Source organism: Sceloporus undulatus, chromosome 2 (genome assembly GCF_019175285.1).
Source record: "Sceloporus undulatus isolate JIND9_A2432 ecotype Alabama chromosome 2, SceUnd_v1.1, whole genome shotgun sequence".
In the NCBI taxonomy this organism is placed as follows: Eukaryota; Metazoa; Chordata; class Lepidosauria; order Squamata; family Phrynosomatidae; genus Sceloporus; species Sceloporus undulatus.
The window spans coordinates 34,738,628-34,761,505 of NC_056523.1; the positions used below are offsets into that span (position 1 = coordinate 34,738,628).

General features: G+C 39.6%; 1 protein-coding gene across 3 annotated transcripts in view; it reads right to left on the bottom strand.

Moving 5' to 3' along the window:
• The window catches only part of LMOD3 (leiomodin 3), a 46,576-nt gene that overhangs the window by 8,343 nt on the left and 15,355 nt on the right, over positions 1-22,878 (bottom strand). Inside the window, exons 2-3 of one of the 3 annotated variants that reach the window (XM_042452342.1) lie at positions 18,085-18,193; positions 11,889-12,216 (exon numbers count right to left, since the gene is read on the bottom strand). In XM_042452342.1, coding sequence (XP_042308276.1) covers positions 11,889-12,182 — 294 coding nt within the window. In that variant the 5' untranslated portion in view covers positions 12,183-12,216; positions 18,085-18,193. Of the gene's footprint in view, positions 1-11,888; positions 12,390-18,084; positions 18,194-22,878 lie in introns of those variants that run through there. The other 2 variants (XM_042452343.1, XM_042452341.1) reach the window with 2 other exon arrangements.

Sequence of the window (22,878 nt, forward strand, 5' to 3'; positions counted from 1 at the left end):
TAACTGGACGATAATTGTTGGGATCCTCTTTCCCCCCTTTTTGAAGATGGGGACAATGTTTGCCCTCCTCCAGTCTGCTGGGATCTCTCCTGTTTTCCAGGAGTTTTCAAAGATTATTGCCAATGGCTCCGATATTACATTTGCCAGTTCTTTTAATACCCTTGGATGTAGTTCATCTGGTTCTGCAGACTTATATTCATTTAGATTAACAAGGTATTCCTGTACTATCTCTTTACTTATTCTGTGCTGAAATTCCCCTATTCTGTCCTCTGCTCCATTATCCTCAGGTTGAGCACCTTTTTCCTTTTCTGAGAAGACTGAGGCAAAGAAGGTGTTTGGTAATTCTGCCTTTTCTCTGTCCCCTGTTAAGATTTTGCCATCTTCTCCACGCAGTGACCCTACCATTTCCTTCTTCTTCCTTTTGCTGTGGACATATCCAAAAAGCCATTTTTATTGTTTTTAACCTCTCTGGCAAGCCTGAGTTCATTCTGCGCTTTAGCTTTTCTGACTTTACCCCTACACATGCCTGCTAATTCTTTGAATTCCTTTTTTGTGATTTCCCCCCTTTTCCATTTCTTATACATGTTCCGTTTCAAACTTAGCTCGGTTGAAAGTTCCTTAGTCATCCATCCTGGTTTCTTGAGACACCTCCCGTTTTTCTTTCTCACTGGAACTGTTTGAAATTGTGCCTTCAGCATCTCCTTTTTGAGAAAGTCCCATCCATCCTGAACTCCCTTCTCTTTTAGTATTTCTGACCATGGGATCACCCTCAATACTTCTCTAAGTTTACTGAAATCCGCTCTCCTAAAGTCTAGGATGAGTGTCTGACTATGACTGGCTTCTCCTTTACACTGTATAACAAACTCCAGGAGAACATAGTCACTTCCACCAAATGATCCCACCACTTGCACCCCATTAACCAAGTCATCTTTGTTGGTTAGGATCAGATCTAAAATAGCTGACCCCCTTGTTGCCTCTTCCACCTTTTGGACCATGAAATTGTCTTCCAGGCAAGTGAGGAATTTGCTAGGCCTTGAGGATTTGGATGAGTTCCAGCAAATATCAGGATTCAGTTTGGATATGTTTTCTCTTTAAAATATGCACACACCTGCCAATCTGGATAGGGTGTGCCTTACCGTCTATACATTTTTTAAAAGATTGAAATTAATTTGTTCATGAAGTTGTATCAAGACATCAAGAGTCCAAGATGCTTCTTTTTCTCTTTTACCTTTTATTTAAAACATAAACAAACCAACTGATAGGAGATTTCCATTATTCTATTTCTCACTTACAGATAACAAATCCTCCTGAGTTTTGAGAAGACATTTCAGATTATCATTCTGTTGATAAAAAAATTAGCAGGTGATGCATATGCACAGTATATCCACCTGCTGCCTCTCAGTTACACCTGGGTCATCTTTTGGATATTAGTGATCTCTTCAGAAAACTGTCTCAGATATTTTATTACACATGCTTCTTTCAAAATGCAAATTTTCATTTTTTATTGACTTAATGATAAACAAATAAGAATTCATCCTTATGGGAGACAAGACCATGCATTGCTTTTCCCATCGTCTATCTGAAGTTGTAACTGCTTTTTTTTTTAGTGTTTATTTTTTTAGCATGAACATAAAGTGCACATCTCTAAAGTTGTAATGTTGCAGGGACACAATTATAATGTATTAATTTGCCTTAAGGTGTGCTAAGATTTATTTTAATTCAAAAATTAGATTTAATGAGAGTAAAATTAGATTAAACTAGATCAAATAAAGGTAGATTAGGATAGATTTTGGTATGTAGCTAGTACTTATCACACACATAAACATATGAGATATATAAGAAGGAGGCTCTGAATTCAATTATACAATGTGCCTTTGCTCTCCGTGGGGAATTTGTTCTGGATCCCACTGTGGATAGTAAAAAACAAAGGACCTAAAATCCCATTCTTCTGGGTGCATGCTTTTGCTTGCACCACTGAAAGCTGGGGCTTGCTGTCCATGGAAACTCAAACTGCATGTGGCAAACCCGCACTTAGCATGGGCACACTATACCAAATAAGTATGTATAGGATTGCAGCCTAACAGGAGTGATCCTACACTATGCTTATGCTGAGCAAGGAAGCAGTATCACTGCAGTTCTGGTGGTAATCAGAATCACTACTATGTACTCCAGCATCCAAAACATGTTCAGCCTGGCATTGTTGTTTTTTCAAGGGAAAAACACAATCAGAACTAAAAATTGCACACATGCAGTCACTCAGCCAGTGACTACCAGTCCCAGAGTCCCAGGAGTAACACACACATGTTAACTAAAAATAGATAACACAACGAGAGGACATTTCCTTCCCCACCACACACACAATGCACAAGATGATGCCACAGCTCAATTTTCTTAAGTCATACAAAGTCATTATTTTGGAGCATAACAGACAAATGGATGGGGGGAAATGCCACATAATTAACCCATACACAGCTCTTTGGCAGGATGTCTGCAAAGAGGACACACAGCATTTCTGTACAAGGGTTCAGGATGGACAAAGGAGAAAAGGATTATTTGTTGAATGTGAAGTCAAAGGCTTTCACTGCAGGCATCCATAGTTTTTTATGGGTTTTCCAACTATGAGGCTGTGTTCTAGAAGAGTTTATTCCTTTGCCAGCAGAGAATGTAAGATGCTAACCACAGCTAGCCCCATAGCCCAAAAAACCCACAAAAAACTATTATTTGTTGAGTAGCCAAAAGGAAAGGCAAAGCATATACAGGCAAAGGCCTTTTTGTTCAGGCAGGCTTTTTGTACTGTCAGCTTTTGAAAGATGGCTAACTGGTTTGGCTAGAGCAAAGTCTTTCATTTTCATATATATACATATATATTGCAATGCTTCAATTAATATTTTGTTATTAGTTTCTATTTTGTTATGGATAACTACCTTGTGCACCTGGGTGGTTTGTTTGTTTTTGGCAATAAGATGGCCTTTGGTGCTGTGTAAAAGTAAGATATTAAATAAATAAAATACCATACACTGACTGCTACAACTTCCAGTAGCCCACAAGACACAGCCAGAGGTTCAGAAGGAAAACCTGACCAAGGGAAGAGGGCAACTTGCCTCCACTTACCTTTTGCATGCCTGGAAAAACAAATGTCATGCCAAAGTCAAATATGAGGGAGCTGTCAGAATTCAAACTTACCCTGCAAACACAACAGAGCACTTCCCTAACCTCAGCAACAAGAGAGTGTAATGAGGGATAGCCTGAGGCAGTTGTCTTCCCTTCAAGCCCCTCTCCATGTCATAAATACCCAGAACATACACACACAGGAGAGGTCTAACCATGTTATCAGTATATATTTTACATACAGGAAACCCTAGGCCCCATTCTTAGGGATAAATTGTTGTGCAATCTGAATCGATGGATCGATTCGACAGCGGAGTGTGGTTCCCATTACATTTGCTGCGATTGCATTTTTTCCCACTGCATTTGCCCCAATCACATCTTTTTCCTCCAAAATAATCTACTTGTGGTTCCCATTTACAAATGAATTGATCCAGAATGATTCGGTTCCAGCCGGCTGGAGGGGAACTTTGAATCGATTTCGATCTGCAGGTGGTTCACACTTGAGCAGATTTGATTTATCAAAAAAGAAGCAGAAAAAAATCAGCATCAAAAAGACACGGGTTAAATGGGTCTAGCACATGGTACCCGTCTCAGAATCACTTCAGCAATTTGGATTAAGTGGGAACCAGGGTCATTTGAACTGGTTCAAACCAATTCACAGTCCGGTTTAAAAGATAGTGGGAATGAGGCCCTAGTTTTGAACCCATTCAGATAGCTGGGGCATAGGCATAGCTAACTATGGACCAGAAACCATGCAAGTCCCTTTATTTTCTATCTCCTACAGCAATCCATTTGACACATCCACCCACCTGCTATATTGCTTTATCTTTCTTCCTTCTCCTCCCTTCAACTGCCTTATACCCCAGCAGTAGCACCCATCGCATCTGTGCAGCCTGAAATGCCAACCCTGTCAGAATGAGAAGAGAATGAAGGGTCAGTCTCCCTTCTTGCTTCTCTTGGAATCCCATCCTGAGGTCAACTCAACTCAAGATAGAGAGTGATGAAGAAGGGGAGGATCTCTGTCTGTCAATCCCTGCATGAAACAACACCTGTGGCACAGCCATGAGCTTTATTGATAAGCATCCAGGATGGAGGTATGGGGAGTGTCAGCCACAGAATGCTAAGTGTCAGGTGCAATAGAAAAACAGGCAACCTGATGTGGGGTTACAGTAGAAAATGCTGAAGGATGACATTCTGCAGACCCCTCTTTCATCCAGACAGCAAGAGTCCATTTTTATCCTTTAGTGGCTAAGGAGGGAAGATGGTTAAAAAGACCACCGGGGGAATGGAATACAAGGTACAGCAGCTACACTGTGGTTGATGCACCTAAACAAAAGACATTGTGCAGTTCTTCTTAACTTTCTGTGGCAAGAACAAAGGCAGAGAAACTGGGGGGAAATGAGATGGTGAACAGAAATTGATTAAAAACAAGAGTTCCTTTAGAACAGAGCCTTGTCAATTAGATAATATTTACACATGATCTATAAACAGCAAAAAGATTTATCTAAGAAAAGAATTTGGCAACCTTTTCAGGAAAAGGTTTCAGGGAAAATATTTAAGGTAAGTATAGAGCTGCCTTGGACTCCATTCTGAGAGAATGGTGGGGTATAAACCATTCAGTCAATAAAATAGAGTTGAGCTCTGCATAATCAGTTTTTAGTTATACCTTCCAAAACAGTATATTCATTATCTCAGATAACAATCCCTGCTTTTCTTTTATATAAAAAGTGTGTATGTACAAAAGGAGGCCTAAATATCCTAAAGGCACCAGATCCTGTCTGATCTTGGAAGCTAAATAGATTCATTTCTGGTTAGTACTTGGATGGGAGACCACCAACGATTACTATGCCTAAGTATTCCTTGCTTAAGAAAACTCTATGAAATTCATGGGGTCATCCCCATTGTACACACACACACATACACACATGTACAAAAGTATCCATGAATATATTTTATATATTTTTGTCTACATTTTTGAATATATATATATATATATATATATATATATATATATATATATATATATTAAAATATAATGCATTACATGGCCCTGAAATTACCATAGGCCTTTAGGATGGTCATATGTAAAAGGAGATACAACTCTTACACCTTTAATAGTTGTTCAGAAGGGATAATTTCAGTAGTTGTAACTGCCTGAAGGTAAAGGTTTACCCTTTGATGTGATTGTCTACTCATGTCTGACTTTAGGGGGCAGTGTTACTATGCCGAAGAGCCAGCATTGTCAAAAATGGCTCAGTGGCCATCATGACTGCACACAATGCTGTTACCGTCCCACTACTTATCCTTTTACATGCTTTTGAACTGCTAGGTTGGCAGAAGCTGGGACTAGTGATGAGAGCTCACTTGGTCACACGGCTCTTGGGCCTTGAACTGTTGATCTGCTGACCTTGCAGTCATCAGAGTTGGCGTCTTAACTGCTAAGCCACTGTGTCCCCTATGTAACTGCCTACACAACTGTTAATGATAGGACTCTGGTCTACTTTGCAGCTGGTCAGATGATTGCCTGAAACACATGGCCAAATAAAGCGGCTTCAAGCTGCTTTGGGGGATGGCGTTTAGATGACGCATACCCCCAAAGCAGCCAGAAGCTGCACCAAGCTGGCAAGAGCCAACTCTTTTAGGAATGGATTAAATCTGCCAGCTGCTGGCTTGGGACCAAGGCAGTGGTCCACTTTGGGAGTGGGCCATGCAGTCACTGCAGTCCCAGGCTCTGGGCCATCTGCTTTGGCCCTATGTGAGCTTTTTACCTGAAATGCAACTCGCAGCTTTTGACATTTCAATAGTAATGTTTAGTATTTATACAATACTTGTGAATGGTGCACTTCAGTAGTTTTTATAATGATGCTAAAAGGATCATCAGTAGCTGCTAAGAGACAGTGACTTGCTTCAACTCTATCTCAACACTAGCTGAGTATTGCACAATTTAAAAAAGAGGAATAAAATAGCATAAAACCTCTTGGCATATTCTAGTATTTGGGGACCTAAACTGTTATAGCATTTACTCTAAAATGAAGTGGAACATGCCACCAAACCAATTTCTACTAAGCACTGTGATGTATTTAGTGACTGTGAGTACACAACAGATTTGTAGCTATAAAACACTGGAAGCTTGGCCTGAATATAAACCTTGAATACCCTTGAAAAATCCCTTTTTATATCACTATGACCATATTCTAACTACACTCAGCTGGTACCGAGTCTCATTCTTCCATTTCTCTCCATCTCTTATTGACCTCCCTTCTACCCATTGGTCTCCTGGTTGTAACACTCACTTCTCTGCATCACATATTTCTTTCCCCTAGAATGAACTGCCTTATTCAAGAAATATCTACTGTTTAAGATTGACCCTACCATCACAATCTTTTTTTCTCTTCTCATAAAAGTAGAAATTAAACAAGATCCATAGGATACTGTAACAGACAGAAGTGTGGGGTTCTTCTATGAATTTTTAGAGGATCAAGGACAACCTGAGAAATTCAGAGTTTAAAGCTAGGCTATATGTATGGTGTTCAGAAATTTACTGCTTTCTAATAGTTCTAACAGTTTAGAAACCAATACTTGCTCCAAACCAATTTGACTGGGGACTTGGGTTCTTTGCCAGCAAGGTAGGCCTGTTGAAGCAGCCATGAAAGAGCAAAACACTGGCTTCATTTTATTTATCTGTTTCTACATAAGTCACTCTAGTAGAACCACATTTCCCCTGACAACTTTTTCTGGGACACTGAAGAACATTGTGTTGATATCTGTACAGCAATACCAGATGTGGGCAAAATCAGACTGTATGCATACATATTATTTACATTAAATTAGATTTAATATTATTTACATTAAATTACGCTGCATAATTATAGTAGTTCGATGCCACTGTAACTGTCTTGGCTCCATCTAGAGGAATCCTGGGATTTATAGTATGCTGGGGTCATTAAATTACCTGCTTGAGAACTATAGACCACTTCTCTGAATTATAGCAGTATAGCTTTCTGGCAAAGACGTCTTAAGTACCTCTGATCAAACTACAAACCCTAGAATTCCCTAGCATAGAGCCATGGCAGTTAATGCAGAATTAAAATGCTGTAACTATAGTTTATATACACCCTTGGTGCAAAATTCAGGGGCATTTGCCTGGGAATGATGTCGAGGGCTGGGTGAATGTTTTCATTTGCTATATTCCTGGTTCTCTGCCTCTCCAGAGTGGCCGGGGACTATGAGTGGCAAATGCAATGCTAGATTAGCAAAGATGAAGTCTGCAGTGTGCTGCCTTGTGATACACTATACAAGTATGAAGGGAGCTGTAGTGTGCATGTGTGAGTGAATGTGTGAGAGGAGTGGATGGACAAATACATATGAGAGGTAAGAAAAATTTTAAATGCATTTTCCACATTTTAGCATGTGCATCTCATGTTAAACATATTTTGTGTTTAGAGCTGCAGATAGATAAACTTTAGAAGGTTTAAAAATAAATGTTTTTGCTCTTGAAAGGAATAAAACTGCTTTGATTAGGATTGGGTGGGGTAGGGAAGCTGAAAAGGAAGCAGTGCTAATTATTTGAAACACACAACCCACTCTTGCTGTGCAAATGTAGATTGAAAATATTATGGACCAAATAAGACGCCATACATGCACGTGAGTTTGTGTTTCTTTCTTAATTTCAGTCTCAGGTGTTTTAATAAAAACACATGGATATAGAAATCTTTATTTTAATCCATGCCTATGATTATGATTCCTATGATAGTTAGAAATAATTTAAATGGAAAGATTAAATGGCTTGAGTGGGCCCTTGATATCTGCAGAGATTTGGTTCCAAGAACCCCTGTGGATAACAAAATTCATGGATGCTCAAGACTAATTAAATACAATGGCATAGTAGGATTCCCTTATATAAAATTAGACATTTAAAAAATATTTTCAAACCGTGGATGCTTGAATCCACGGCTAAAAAATCCATGGATATGGAAGGAAGATTGTATTCCTCCAGGTGCTGCTGTTTCTACTATGTTTGCTCCACACATCAAGCACCATTTTGTCTTGGATTGAAGCATCGGTGTGAAACAACAGTAACATTTCTGTCCTGCTGGTGAAATGCAACTTGTGTTGCCACCCAAACTGAATGGCCTTATTTATTTATTTATTTGAAACACACTCTTCAGACAATGTAATAAGCCTTTCTCAGCATGGTAGTCTTCTTTATGGTTGTTTAGGTTTTCATATAATAAAAAAGAATGTGCTAGGTATTTTAAGTGTGTTGTAAATGTGAATTGCATTTCTTTCCAATTTTGTCTCAAGATTTCTTTCCTTCTCCCTTGTCTTTCAGTTTGTTTGTTACATGCCTTCAAGTAGTTTCTGACTTAAGGGGACCCTAAGGCAAACCTATTTTAGGAGTTTATCACACTGTGGCTGATTTCGACATTAAAGAGAGATTAAAGCACATTTAGAGCATCCCACAAATGAAGTGGAAATGATGAGTAATTGTGCGAATGATTATCACACACAATTGCGCAAATAAAGTGATATCGAAAAAGCGTTGTCGCTGAAATCTCGAAAGTGCAAAGATGTGCATTTATGCTTCTCTGTGACCACTTTAATGGCAGGTTTTGTGCGACATTGTGTGAAATTGTTACGCGTAATTACATGATTATTCCAGGAGATCCACAGGATAAACTCCCGATCTTCTTCGAGTGATAAACTAAATAGGGTGTTCATGGCAAGCTTTGTTCAAAGGAGGTCTACCATTGCCTTTCCCTGAGGCTAAGAGCATGTGACTTGTGCAAGGTCACCCACTGAGTAGGGAATCGAACCCAGTCTTCAGAGTCCTAGTCCACTACTCAAACCACTACACCCCCCCACACACACACTGGAGTGGCAGTAAGCTGATAGGTGACACATGCATACACTAATCACTGTGAGGTGTTATTGGGGTGCAAGGAGTCTGGGCTTTAGATCTGTATTTATAGTTAAAGGTTTTTATTTTTTGTGTGCTTGCTCTCTGTTTCTTCTCTCTCTCTGTTTCTTTTTAACTTCATTCATTCTCTTTCAGTGGGCGTGATTGGGTTTTTTTCAAAAATTCACGCAGCTGATTCTTTCTCTCCCACCTCCAAAACATGGATGGAGTAAAATCAGGAATGACATTTTCCACCTTAATTTGGGCAAGGTTTTTAGTGCTGTAACGTGGCATAAATTATAATGGTATATCATAGTTAAGAGAATTTTAATATATTAACTGTGGGTACATCTACACTGTAGAAATAATGCAGTTTGACACCATTTCAACTGCCATGGCTTCATCGTACAAAATCCTGGCATTTGTAGGTTTGTGAGGTACCAGCACTCTTTGATAGAGAAAACCTTGTTAAACTGCAAATCCCAGGATTCCATCTGCTGGAGCTACAGCTCAAACTGCATTATTTCTACAGTGGAGATGCACTCCCATTTTTAATGATTAAATTTAGAGTAATCATAGCAGGGAATCAGAGTGATAGTTTTAATTAATGATAAGATTCAGTCACATTCCAGTAGAGTGATTGATTTAAGACAAATCAGTAAAATATTTCAGCATTTCATGAATTAGTCATGGCAATGGCCAGGTTCTGTAACTCCAGTTTTTGTTATTTTTCTTTGTTGTCATATATTCAAAAATGAGCTAAATCTAATTATTAATCCCAGTTAGACTAAATTCATTAAATCAGTGAGAACTTGGTAAGTCAACACTTATATAAGTTACATTGATTCACATTGTTCATTCTAGTTGGGACTTACAACTGGAATTGAGGCTTAGATTTGTGATATCTAAGCAGGCAAAACAGTAAGTATAAAACACCAAAGGCAGGCCTCCCTTCTCATTTCTGTGATTTTGGCCTCTTTTTTCCTTTCCTTTCTCTATTAATTTAATAACTTACCTGTTTTCCATAACTTTATCCAAAGACATACACAAACACAATGGTTGCTGACGTTGAGAGGTCCAGGTGATGTTCACCTTATTAGTGTCTCCATGATTAAGGAAAAAAACCCACACATTTTGGCCACCTTGGAACTGAAGTTTTGAAATACCTTCCATTGCTTCTCTTTGTGCTTTCATTGCTTTTTTAGACAGATAGTTTGAAGGCTGCTATGTTTTAATGGGTTTTTCCAACCTATTGATGTCTTTTATTTCAATGGCATAGATGGAATTTAAAACAGGATGCAAATAGCTTTAATCAGTCAGTTATTTCTAGCTGAAATAGCCAAGGCTAAGGATGACCAGCTTTATTGCTCAGGGTTTTATGCATACATGCAACTTTTTAAGTCAGCAAGTTCATCTTATTTTCTGGCAGTAGTACTGCTAGGTTTCCAGACAAAACTTTTATGTGTATCACTCCTGCCTTATTGACAGAAAATGTATGTGCAGTGTCTAAACATCTTCCTTTATTTTAATTAGATTAGAAGAGGGCCTCTTTTTCAAAAGAAAAGGAAAAAAATGGAAGATTTGTCTGTACCTATCTGTGTTTACATTTATAAAAAATTGTAAGATAGTTTCTCCCCAAAAACATGCTGCACAATTGAATTAGTCTAATTTGGATAATATTTGTGAGGGAGGGGAGGTGTCATACAGCTTCTCTCATGCAAGTTTGTTGGACTTGATTTTTCCCATTAAAAATAATTGCTTCATAAAAGCAGCATTCAAATTTTGGAACAGGTAACTGAGAGCATGGTGTAGTGGTTTGAGCACTGGACTACAACTCTGGAGACCAGTGTTTGAATCCCTGCTTGGCCATGAAAACCCACTGGGAGACGTTGGGCAACTCACACTCTCTCAGCCTCAGAGGAAGGCAAAGGCAACCCCCCTTTGAACAAAACTTGCAAAAAACAGAAAAAGCCACAACAGGTTCACCTTTGGGTCGCTGTAAGTTGGAAACTGAATGAATGAAAAGAAGGAAGGAGGAGAAACTCTGTAATATGTACAGTCAGCCCTCCTTTCAAGCATCCACGGCTTGAAAATACTTTTAAAAATATACAAATTCCCATAGGCAAACCTTAATTTTGCCCTTTTATATAAGGAACACCATTTTATTATGCTATTATATTTAATGGGATTTGAGCATCCATGGATTTTGGTATCCACGTTGGGTCCTGGAACCAAAACCCAGCGGATACCAAGGGCCCAATGTAAAATATAATCAGCAAGATCCAATTGGTTGCCAGTCAAGTAAAAAGCACCATTATCTCACACTGGATCACTATTGACCACACAGTGATCACCATAGCATCAAAGGGACTTGTACTTGTGCAGTGCCGATCTTGGATGCCTCACTACATGAACAGCAAAACTGTCAAATCACATGCACTATGGTCAGTTGCACAAGCAGTGTGGCACAATGGAAGCCTGGCCAATGTATCTAGAGTGTTTCCCATTGATATAAACATGACTTCTCTGGAAAACACTGACTGAGACTGTTGACCTTGTCCATACAGAGCTCTAAAACACAAAATGTCAGTTTGTAACATGTTCTTTAGCTCTGTGAAAAACACTGACAGATTGAAAGCATGTTTTGAACAATCCATGTCTATTTCATTATTCCATTGATTTTGTTGGTTTTTGCTGCTAGCTACAGTTAAGGTCGCAATCGTATCAGATATACTGTACAATGTTAGCAATAAGTATAAATATTCTGGTTTCTCTTCAGATCGTATAAATCTTTTGCCTTTTACAATGTTAGCAATAAGTACAATGTTAAAAATATAGACTGGCAGACAGAGGCAGAATATTTACATTTCCTGCTCCTTACCTCCGATGGTAGGAGAGTGACTGGCACCCTCTCATCCTCGTGCATACGTCTCGATGCCTTCTGCCAATACAGGTAGTCAACAAGAGATCTGTGATCAAAATTTCCTGTTGGAGGTTTTTCAGTCTGATCTCTCTGTATCATTCCAACTGGCACTTGGGGGTCTGGGGCCATGACTTCCATTTCACATTGCAGTTCCTTCAGTTCTTCTGGGGACAGATTTGCTAAGATTTCATCTTCATCAATATCCTCAGAACAAATTTCTTCCTGGTCAGAGTTTTGGCTGAACTCAGACATTTTTTTTTGCTGATTACAACCCCAAAAGACAGACCTAAAGAAAAATTAAAAAACAACACCCAAAACTGGTGAACATAAACAGCATTCCTTCTATAGCCCAATGATAACCCTCTATGTTCCTATCTGACTGTTATCAGGAATGATGGCACAACTTGATCTTAGAAGATTCTTGTGGAAGAGTGAGTGGGGACTGAAGCATATGGTAAATCTATATTAAGCTGTGCTTGGCTGGAGGAAGAGAATTTATGGAGGTGCTGCCATATTCTGTTTTGAGCAGTTTGTGTCAGCTGTGTAAGCCCTTCTGACATTTCGGTACAGCTGCTGTGTTGCTCTGCAGCATCTTCATCGTAATTTTCTAGAGGATTCCCCTAGGGGAATGAGTTTTCATGGCTTGTGATACAGAGAAATTATTTAAATATAGGGAAATGAATGCCACTTCCAGTGGCCTCTACTTGAATTCCAGACTCTTTATTCAATTCAAGCTTAAGTGACACTCAGGCAATATTCTAGTGACTTTACTTATCAGTCATTTTCACTTTCTACATGACAAATCTTTGGGAAGTGACTGATTTATGAGGGCCAGCTTAAATGACATTGGCAAATATCACAGTATTTATCGTCCCTAGCATTAAGAAATACTCTCTGAGAAATGCACTGTAGAGTCACTGACATACTGGATAAACAAAGCAAGGGACTAGGGCAACAGCAGAAACAGCATGTGGCAGTTATTTTTAAAGCCAAAATAGACAGTGGTAAAATAAATTGCAAATATTGGAATTGTTAACACATCCTTATCAAACCAGTTAGTCTTTAGAGAAAAACTGAATGTTTATTCACTTTTTTTAATGTCATGAATAATTGGCCTAGATATTAACACACTGTAGCAAAATTAGCTTTTGCTTCAAAATGGAAATGCTTCATAATGATGGCTAAAATCCAGTGGCATGGAAAATTACAAAACTTCTTATACTACCCGTTGCTTTAAATCTGTAGAACAGTAATTGTGTGAATTCACACTTTTTAAAAAACGTGTAGAGAAACCTTAGGAGGCCTTGAGAAGAGGATTAATGGATACTGTAATTCTCTCCTGATGCAAATATTGCAGCAGGCAGCTTTTGGGACACTTTCTTGTTGCAACAGTTCCACTGGCTGCTGGTCTGTTTCCATGCACAATTCAAGGTGCTAGCTTTGATCTATAAATCGCTATATGGTTTAATAATAATAATAATAATAATAATAATAATAATAATAATAATAATAATAATTTGTATTTTCCTGCCTCTCCCTGCGGATCAAGGAGGGATTACAACAATAAAATAACACAGTATAGATATAAAATACAATCAATAAAACACTAACATTATTATTAGTTCAATAAAATAGCTAAAACATCTAGAACATCTAAAACATCTAGAAAACATACATCATAACCAGAAGTGAAGCATTTTATCTTAAAGATCTCCTATAAGAGGTTGGATGGATAAGCCTGCCGGAAGAGATCTGACTTAAGTGCCTTCTTAGGCTTAGGTCCAGACTATCTGAAAGACTGTGGGCCTCAACAGGCCAGCACTAAATGCCAGCCTCAGTGCAGAGTGGGGACTTGGCATCGGCACGATGCACACCCCGATGCTGCTCTGATGCTGGCATCATGGCAGGCGGTGTAATGGCGCTCCTTTGATGCTGTGTCCAAATGACAGACACCAAGAGGAGTGCCAAAAAGGTGCAGTGCCAGCAGCTATGGTGCCTTTTCTACAGCTTTTTGTGGCTCCATTTTGCACCACGGAAAGGCCAGGTTGGGCCTGCGGTGTGCAGTTGCCACGAACCTGATCTGGCAATGAAAGAGGCAACTGCAGGCTGTCCCTTAGGGGTGGTCTGTTCAGTCCCTATATCTCCCCATATCAGATTGCCTGAGCTCTAAGATCTTCATGGGAGGCACTTCTTTTTATCCTACTGCCTTCACAGGCACAGCTGGTGGGAACACAGGAGAAGGTATTCTCTGTGGCTGCTCCCACACTTTGGAACTCCCTTTCTAGGAAGATTAGGATGGCTACTCTTATTTTCCCTTCAGTGACAAGTTATTCATTCCAGTACATTAGCTTCTAGAAACTGATTTTAACAAAAATGACTTTTATGATGCTATACTGTTTTGAATATCTTTTAAAATAAGACTAATTCATTTTAATTTTGTTGATATTTAATACTGTTTTAATCTTGGTTTTTGTGTGTTTTTAACTATTTGTGTTTACTGTATTCTGTCTTTTTGTAAACTGTCTTGAGTTCCAGCCTAGGAGAAAGAATGGTAATAAATTAAGTATGGCTGGCTGGCTGACTGGCTGGTTGGACCTTGAGACAGGGAGGCTTTTCACACTTCACAGTTATAGCACTATGATTCCACTTTAACTGCTATGGTTCCAGTCTATGAAATCCTGGGGTTTGTGGTCTGTTAACACACTGGAGCTCTCTAGCTGGATTTTTTCAAAGGGGGGTTGCCACTGCCTTCTTCTGAGGCTGAGAGAGTGTGATTTGTCTAAAGTCACTCAGTGAATTTCCATGGCCAAGTAGGGATTTGAACCCTGGTCGCCAGAGGCTCTGGTCTCCACACTGGCTCTCTGAGATGACAATACAGTGCTTAATTTCGAGAAAAGAGGTGCTAAGAAGCAACTCAATCTGTTATCAGAACTCTCTGATTTGGAATGGTTTCTGTTAGCTCCTGACGACATGTGAAGACTGAAGGATTTTCAAACATTTGAAACTATGTCATGCCAACAAGTGGATGAGAGAAGCAACTCACGCCAGCTGTCCTCAGCCCTCATGTCGTTGTCCACACATTGATTGACTACATAAGCACAGTTAATCAACACGTGAAAATCAAGGCCAGGATCATTAGACTTGATATTGCTCCCCCTCTCTACCTATTCCAATGTACACATATTGAAAAGAGCTTCCTTCCTAGTAGTGATGGGGAAAAGGCACTCTGGGTTTATACAAGGCTATTTTTTATCCAACTATTTTTAAAAATATGTGCCAGGTCTGAAATCAGATACAAGTGTTGAACCTAGTCACAGTTTAAGTGAGTGGGAAAATAGAGACCTACAGTTTTGTTTGGTTGCTGCATAGCTCTTAGAAAATAATTTGTCATGAGAACAATGCAATTGTCTATTGACAGTGATGAAAAATGGACAGGACTATATCTTCTTCCTAAATTTCCAGTCTTCAAATGACAATCTACTGGTTCTCCTGTGCACAATTAACATTATGTTAATAATGTTTCCTAATCTATGATAGAAGGGAGAAACTGGATCTAGATCCTAAGTCAGGGGAAAAAAAGTTAAGAAGAAGGGAACTGTACTTTTCCTACCAGCCCTAATTTACAGAAGAAAAGTAGTGGCTGGCCTATGAAGACAAGGATTTCAGGTGAGATATATAGATTGAATGATGCTTATAAAGTCATTGGGGGGAAGAAATCAACATGGCTGAGTAGTAGTAGTAGTCAAACTAGACATGTTTATATAATTGCAAGCAATGTGTTTTAAAAAAGTAAATAGCAGTCTTGGCCCCCACAAGCAAGAGCAGAACCATCATGAAGTGTTATTTAAATGTTTCTTTCCTTCTGTGATCTAATTGAAAGCTATCCCACTTCTGAAGCTGCTACTTGCACTGGCAGGAATCTTACATCTTGAACAGGAGTAGAAATTATGTGACCCTCCAGATGTTGGTAGCATGCAAATCCCTTGCCAGCCTACGCAATGGTGAGCAATGCTGAAAGTTGCAGTCTAACAACATCTGTATGGCTGCATGATTCTCATCTCTGATCTAGAACTGTTAAAGGGCAAAAGTATGACCCTTACACTTCTGAGACAATCAGGAATCTAACAGGATAGGTCCAATATGAGGAACATAAAGCTGTCATCTCTAGCTGCTTCTACATTTCCTGAAGGGCCTAGAGTATGTTGCTTACAGAGCAAAAGGACATTGTAGGAACTACAGGAGGGGGGGGGGGGGGGGGATGGCATTCCCTACTTACTCAAATGTAGTGAAATTGTCAGAAGAGTTTATCACATGGGAGGAATTTCTCTTAATTTCGAATGAAAAGAAAGTGGGCCCAGGATGCATTCACATGAATTCGCTAGTTCAGTGAATTTACGTGAATTTGAATTGCTTGTGAACTGACTTCCCATTGCCCGAAAATAGCTTGTTGTAGTCTATCACGCAATAACGTGAAACCCCATGATTGCGTTCGGATTGCAATTGGATTATACTTCCAATTTCCCTTGTCTGATAAACTCCATAAACAGAAGATCTTGTGCTGCTAGGAAGAGTGCAGGAGGAGCCTTGCTTTCCAGTAAAAAAAGAGAAGGGGGGCAGAACATATATGTACACAGCAGTGCTCCCAACAAGCCTTGAAGATATTCCCCAGAATGTTTTACCGAAATCCAAAATCCCTGGAATTCCCCAATAGTTGTTGTTGTTGTTGTTGTTATTATTATTCAGTCAAAATCCCCAGAAAGAAATTAATTAAATTCCCTGGATTCCGAGGAATTCCCCAGAAATTGGCAACACTGGTACACAGCCACCTTACATACTCAATAGTGTTAACAACTAATGTGAATTAACTATTACTCTTTTTATGAAAAACTATAACATGTTGGCTGCTCATTCCATTAAGCTAGTCCCTCCCTCCCTCTTTCTCTCTCTCCCTACCCACTAACTTAATATGAGTTTTTATCATTGTAAGTAGGTATTTAATATACTGGAATGAATAACTGACCTTTGTGAAATAAATGTACCCAAGATTGTCAGGATATGTATTTCCACATCTCCCTGCTGCCACTATTTCTCCATCCCTTCTAAAGCAACTTTTCCTGTTAGGGCGGGAGAATTTTGCTGTATTTTATTAATTTTTTTAAAATGCATTTTTAATTGTGACTCAGATTTTTAAAATGTAATTTCATAGTAGATTATACTATAATATAATATTTTGTGTAAAAGCCTAGGTGGCATAGCGGTTTGAATGTTGAACTATGACTCTGGAGACAGTTCAATTTTCCATTTGGCCATGAAACCCAGTGGGTGATCTTGGGCAAGTCATACTCTCTCATCCTCAAGGAAGGCAATGGCAAACCTCCTTTGAACAAATTTTGCCAAGAATACCCCATGATAGGTTGGCCTTAGAGTCACCATAACTCGGAAACAACTTGAAGGCACACAACAACAATAGCATTTTTATGTAAACAACGTAGACGTTTCGTTATGTTAAGTGATATATAAGATTTTTAAAGGGGCTGTTGAGTTTTGGCTGTACTTGTTTCTGTTCCACAGTTAAGCACTTCTCTGTTTCAGTGATTCTCTCCATAATAATAGTATAATAATTGTATGTGCATTTTTGTGCTGCTGCTGCAGTCCAGCATTTCTCCTGGTCTGTGATAAAGACCTTGACCTTTCCGTGGAATCAGGGGCTGCTTCAGTTACATAGTTATGATCTGGAAAAAAAATTGGGTAGGTTTTCCTTCTGGGAGAACCAAGCAGCTAAGTTGGTCCAGATGGTTGCTAAGGCAGTTCTTGTTTGTTGTGGGGGAAGAATATTTAACTGGAATGTTAAGAGGAGATCAGACAAGACACGTCTAATGACATCTTATAAGTGTCTTTCAGATATGTAAATAAGATACAGAGCAAGGAAAATGTGGCAAGTTGTGATCGGAGGTAGGTCACTGAGGTATGAAAAGTGTCTGCTTTCAGTTCCACACAGGTAATTATCACAGTTTTATAGTTGCTACCATGCTTAGCCTGTAGTGGATTCTGCCCGCATGTGGTGGATCAAAGCCTGCATGCCGACAGCAGTGCGCTCTGTTACACTTTAGCAGATACTGGCAGGCATCACTTGTTATTTCTGGGCCTGATTTACCTTTCAGTTAGAACTGTGGCAGACAGCAGATGGTTATTCTATTGCTTCCTGTGCCAGCGCAAAAATCAGACTGATATGCTCTTTTCTTCTTCCTTTCTGCTTCTCTAGACTAAAAATAAATGAAAAAGAGATTAGCCAATATCTCACAGTTTTTGAGAAATGGACAAACAATTCCAGTGGAACACTAAGGAAGTGTAGTGCTACCTCCTAATTCAGAGTCAGCACAACTACCGTAGAAACACAGGACTCTTTCTCATACTATGGAGTTTATTACTTGAGGCTAGTAAAGCACAATTACAATAAGAAAATAGCATGTACAGCAGGTACTTATCACACGACTTTATGTCTCTCCTGTTATTGCTTTGCATGCTAATCACTGGTGGAAAACACCTTTTCATTGGCAATTTCCCCGATCAATTAAAAGATGTGCACCACCAATTGAAATGTTAGGCAGTAAGAGGAGAAACATGATGCCATACGTGCCAAAGGTGCTAGAATCCTACTGTAATTGCATTTTACTAGGCTTGTGTGATAAACTCCTAAGACAGACTGGGTCCATCTCATTGATTGACAAGCACTAACTCTCTACGTTTTCAGACATGAGTCTTTCCCAACTGTTTCTGGAACAGCCAGCGATTGAACATAAGGTTTGTGCTGTACCTCTGACCTCTGTTTCCTGAACTGAAGGGACTACAAAGCTTATCACACACATTATTTTCTGGGGGCTCTCGGGGCTGTGTGTGACTGGGAAAAAATGGATTTTATTGCACAGCAAATCATCCTCAAAATGGCCCCGTTCTGTTCCCCGATGCCAAACCGTCCCCATTCAGTGCTGAGGAGTGTTAAATGTTCCAGTTGGAAGTCTTCCGACCAAGCAAAATGGCACCCCTCAGCACTTAATGGGGAGCGGGGGTGGAACGGGGCCATTCTGAGGATAATTTGCTGTGCAATAGAATCCGTTTTTTCCTAGTTGCGCGCAGCCCCAAGAGTCCCCTTCCCATTCCCATAATGGGGAAAATAATGTGGGCAATAAGGTTCTACATGTGCTGCCTATCACCTTAAAGAAAATGTCCCATTGCCATGTGGGAGTAAATGAAATTTGTTCTAATATAGTGGTTATAGAGAAAAGGCTTATATCAAAATTTTTCTTTTTCTGATACCGAACAAAACTAACAAATACGCAAGTAGAAATATGTGGAGTTGCTGTATAACTAGATTATTTGTACCCGTAATCTAGTATTCTAAAGGTCAAAAATACAACTTGAAATCTTTTAAAGATTCTTAAACATTAGACATTTCTGTAATATGAAACCTGTTAATCTGATAATGTTTTCTTGAAATGGCTGAAATGGGCTGTGGCATTCGCCTGTATCGAATGCCACCGCTGGGGAAGGGATAATTAATAGGACCAAACAGTAAGTGCCTGTCAGCAGTAGCGTCACTAGGGTTGGTGTCACCTCATGCGGTAACTGATGGTGTCATTCCCCCACTGACCGCCTTCCATACCACACTATACAGAATCCTTTGTGATGTTTTTTGTACTAATTTATTTATAAATCATATTTCCCATATATCACTGAATGCAATGGTAATAGTTGTGACATAAACAACTAGCAAAATTAAATGTATACTTTTAAATTATGACATCATACACACAGAATACATGTGTTTACATATATGTAGTTTCATGTGGTTAAAGCAAAAATTTGGTAAAATGTGATGCTTTGAAATAAAAATTTTAAATTTTAATTTTTTGAAAAAATTAAAATTAAGATTTGAAATTTTATTTAAAAAAAAACCCTGGGGCCTTTCTTTTCTCTTCCCACTGAGCCTCACCCAACTCACACTATCCCTTCAACATCTTAAAGTTATACAGGCGAATGCCACAGCCCATTTCAGCCAAAATGCAGATGTCTGAGAAAAGTGGTGTCACCTTCTTTAGCATTTCACCTTGTTTCGTCTGCACCTCATGCACTTCCCTAGTGATGCCACTGCCTATGGGAAATTTCCCCCCCAAATGAAACACTTGCTTCAGAAGAGGGATTTTTTTTCAGGACATCAATAACTTCAATTAGGGAAAGGATTACATTCCCCTAATCCAGTGGTTCCCAACCTGTGGGTCGGGACCCCTTTGGGGGTCAAATGACCCTTTCATGGGGGTCACCTAAGGCCATTGGAAAACAACTATTTAATTACAGTTATGAAGTAGCAATGAAAATAATTTCATGCGTTTGGGTCACCACAACATGAGGAACTGTATTAAAGGGTCGCAACATTAGGAAGGTTGGGAATCACTGCCCTAATCCATTTCATTATAAGCCCCCTGCTGTGTATGCCTTCAAGTTTCCTGTTGATTTATGGAAACACCATGAATTTCATAGGATTTTCTTTAGCAAAGAATACTGAGAAGCGATTTTGCCAATTTCTTCCTGTGAAATATAACCCACAGTATGTATTGGCTGTCTCCCATCCAAGTACTAACCAGAGCTGACCATGCTTATCTTCCAAGATCAGACAGGATTTGGTGGCTTTAGTGTATTTAGGCCCTCTACCCCTTTCCTCTTCTATTGCAATTTGCATTGAATGACCACATCCTGCAAGGCATCAGCTTAGTGGCAGCTCCCCAGAATCTTGTCACCTAATATCAGGGTTATTTGAACTGTTAAAGATTTAAGGAGGAACCTTGTGTGCTCAAAGCATGTGCTTTGCCATTAGGCTCAGGGCTATCCTGTAGACACCAGACAATGGTCCTGGAAAGAACATTTCACAAGCATGTTGGCTCCAGAGAACATGTCTGTCCTTTAATCTGCTTGTTTCATATGATTCTCAGAAAAGAGAGATGTAGTAGTGATGGGCGACTTCAACTATCCTGATATTTGTTGGAAGTCAAACTCAGCAAAATCCTCAAGGTCTAACAAATTCCTCACTTGCCTGGAAGACAATTTCATGGTCCAAAAGGTGGAAGAGGCAACAAGGGGGTCAGCTATTTTAGATCTGATCCTAACCAACAAGGATGACTTAGTTAATGGGGTGCAAGTGGTGGGATCATTAGGTGGAAGTGACCATGTTCTCCTGGAGTTTGTAATACAGAGGAAAGGAGAAGCCAGGCATAGTCAGACACGCATCCTAGACTTTAGGAGAGCGGATTTCAGTAAACTTAGAGAAGTATTGAGGGCAATTCCATGGTCAGAAATACTAAAAGGTAAAGGAGTTCAGGACGGATGGGACTTTCTCAACAGGGAGATACTGAAGGCACAATTTCAAACAGTTCCAGTGAGAAAGAAAAACGGGAGGTGTCTCAAGAAACCAGGATGGATGACTAAGGAACTTTCAACCGAGCTAAGTTTGAAACGGAACATGTATAAGAAATGGAAAAAGGGGGAAATCACAAAAAAGGAATTCAAAGAAATAGCAGGCATGTGTAGGGGTAAAGTCATAAAAGCTAAAGCACAGAATGAACTCAGGCTTGCTAGAGAGGTTAAGAACAATAAAAAGGGCTTTTTTGGATATGTCCGCAGCAAAAGGAAGAAGAAGGAAACGGTAGGGCCACTGCGTGGAGAAGATGGCAAAATGCTAACAGAAGACAGAGAAAAGGCAGAATTACTCAACACCTTCTTTGCCTCAGTCTTCTCAGAAAAGGCAAAGGGTGCTCAACCTGAGGATAATGGAGCAGAGGACAGGATAGGGGCATTTCAGTACAGAATAAGTAAAGAGATAGTAGAGGAATACCTTATTAATCTAAATGAATTTAAGTCTCCGGGACCAGATGAACTCCATCCAAGGGTATTAAAAGAACTGGCAAATGTAATATCAGAGCCATTGGCAATCATATTTGAAAACTCCTGGAGAACAGGAGAAGTCCCAGCAGACTGGCGGAGGGCAAACATTGTCCCCATCTTCAAAAAGGGGAAAAAAGAGGATCCCAACAATTATCGTCCAGTTAGTCTGACATCAGTACTAGGAAAGATTCTGGAGCAGATCATTAAACAGAGAGTCTGTGAACATCTAGAAGGCAATGCCATAATCACAAAAAGTCAACATGGGTTTCAGAGAAACAAGTCATGCCAGACAAACCTAATCTCTTTCTTTGATAAAATTACCAGCTTGGTAGATGAAGGGAATGCTGTGGATATAGTATATCTTGATTTCAGTAAAGCCTTTGACAAAGTTCCCCATGACATTCTTGCAAACAAGCTTGTAAAATGTGGGCTAGACAAAGGAACTGTTAAATGGATCTGTAATTGGTTGACCGGCCGAACCCAAAGGGTGCTCCACAATGGCTCCTTTTCATCCTGGAGAGAAGTGACCAGTGAGGTCCCACAGGGCTCTGTCCTGGGCCCAGTGCTATTCAACATCTTTATCAAGGACCTGGATGACAGAATTGGAAGCATGCTTATCAAATTTGCAGATGATACCAAATTAGGGGGAATAGCTAATACCCCGGAGGACAGGATCAAGATTCAAAATGACCTGAATAGACTAGAAAGCTGGGCCAAAGCTAACAAAATGAAATTCAACACGGAGAAATGTAAGGTATTGCACTTAGGGCGGAAAAATAAAATGCACAGATATAGGATGGGTGACACCTGGCTGAATGAAACTACATGTGAAAGGGATCTAGGAGTCCAAGTAGACCACAAGTTGAACATGAGTGAACAGTGTGATGCGGCAGCTAACAAGGCCAATGCTATTTTAGGCTGCATCAATAGAAGTATAGTGTCTAGATCAAGAGAAGTAATAGTGCCACTGTATTCTGCTCTGGTCAGGCCCCACCTCGAATATTGTGTCCAGTTC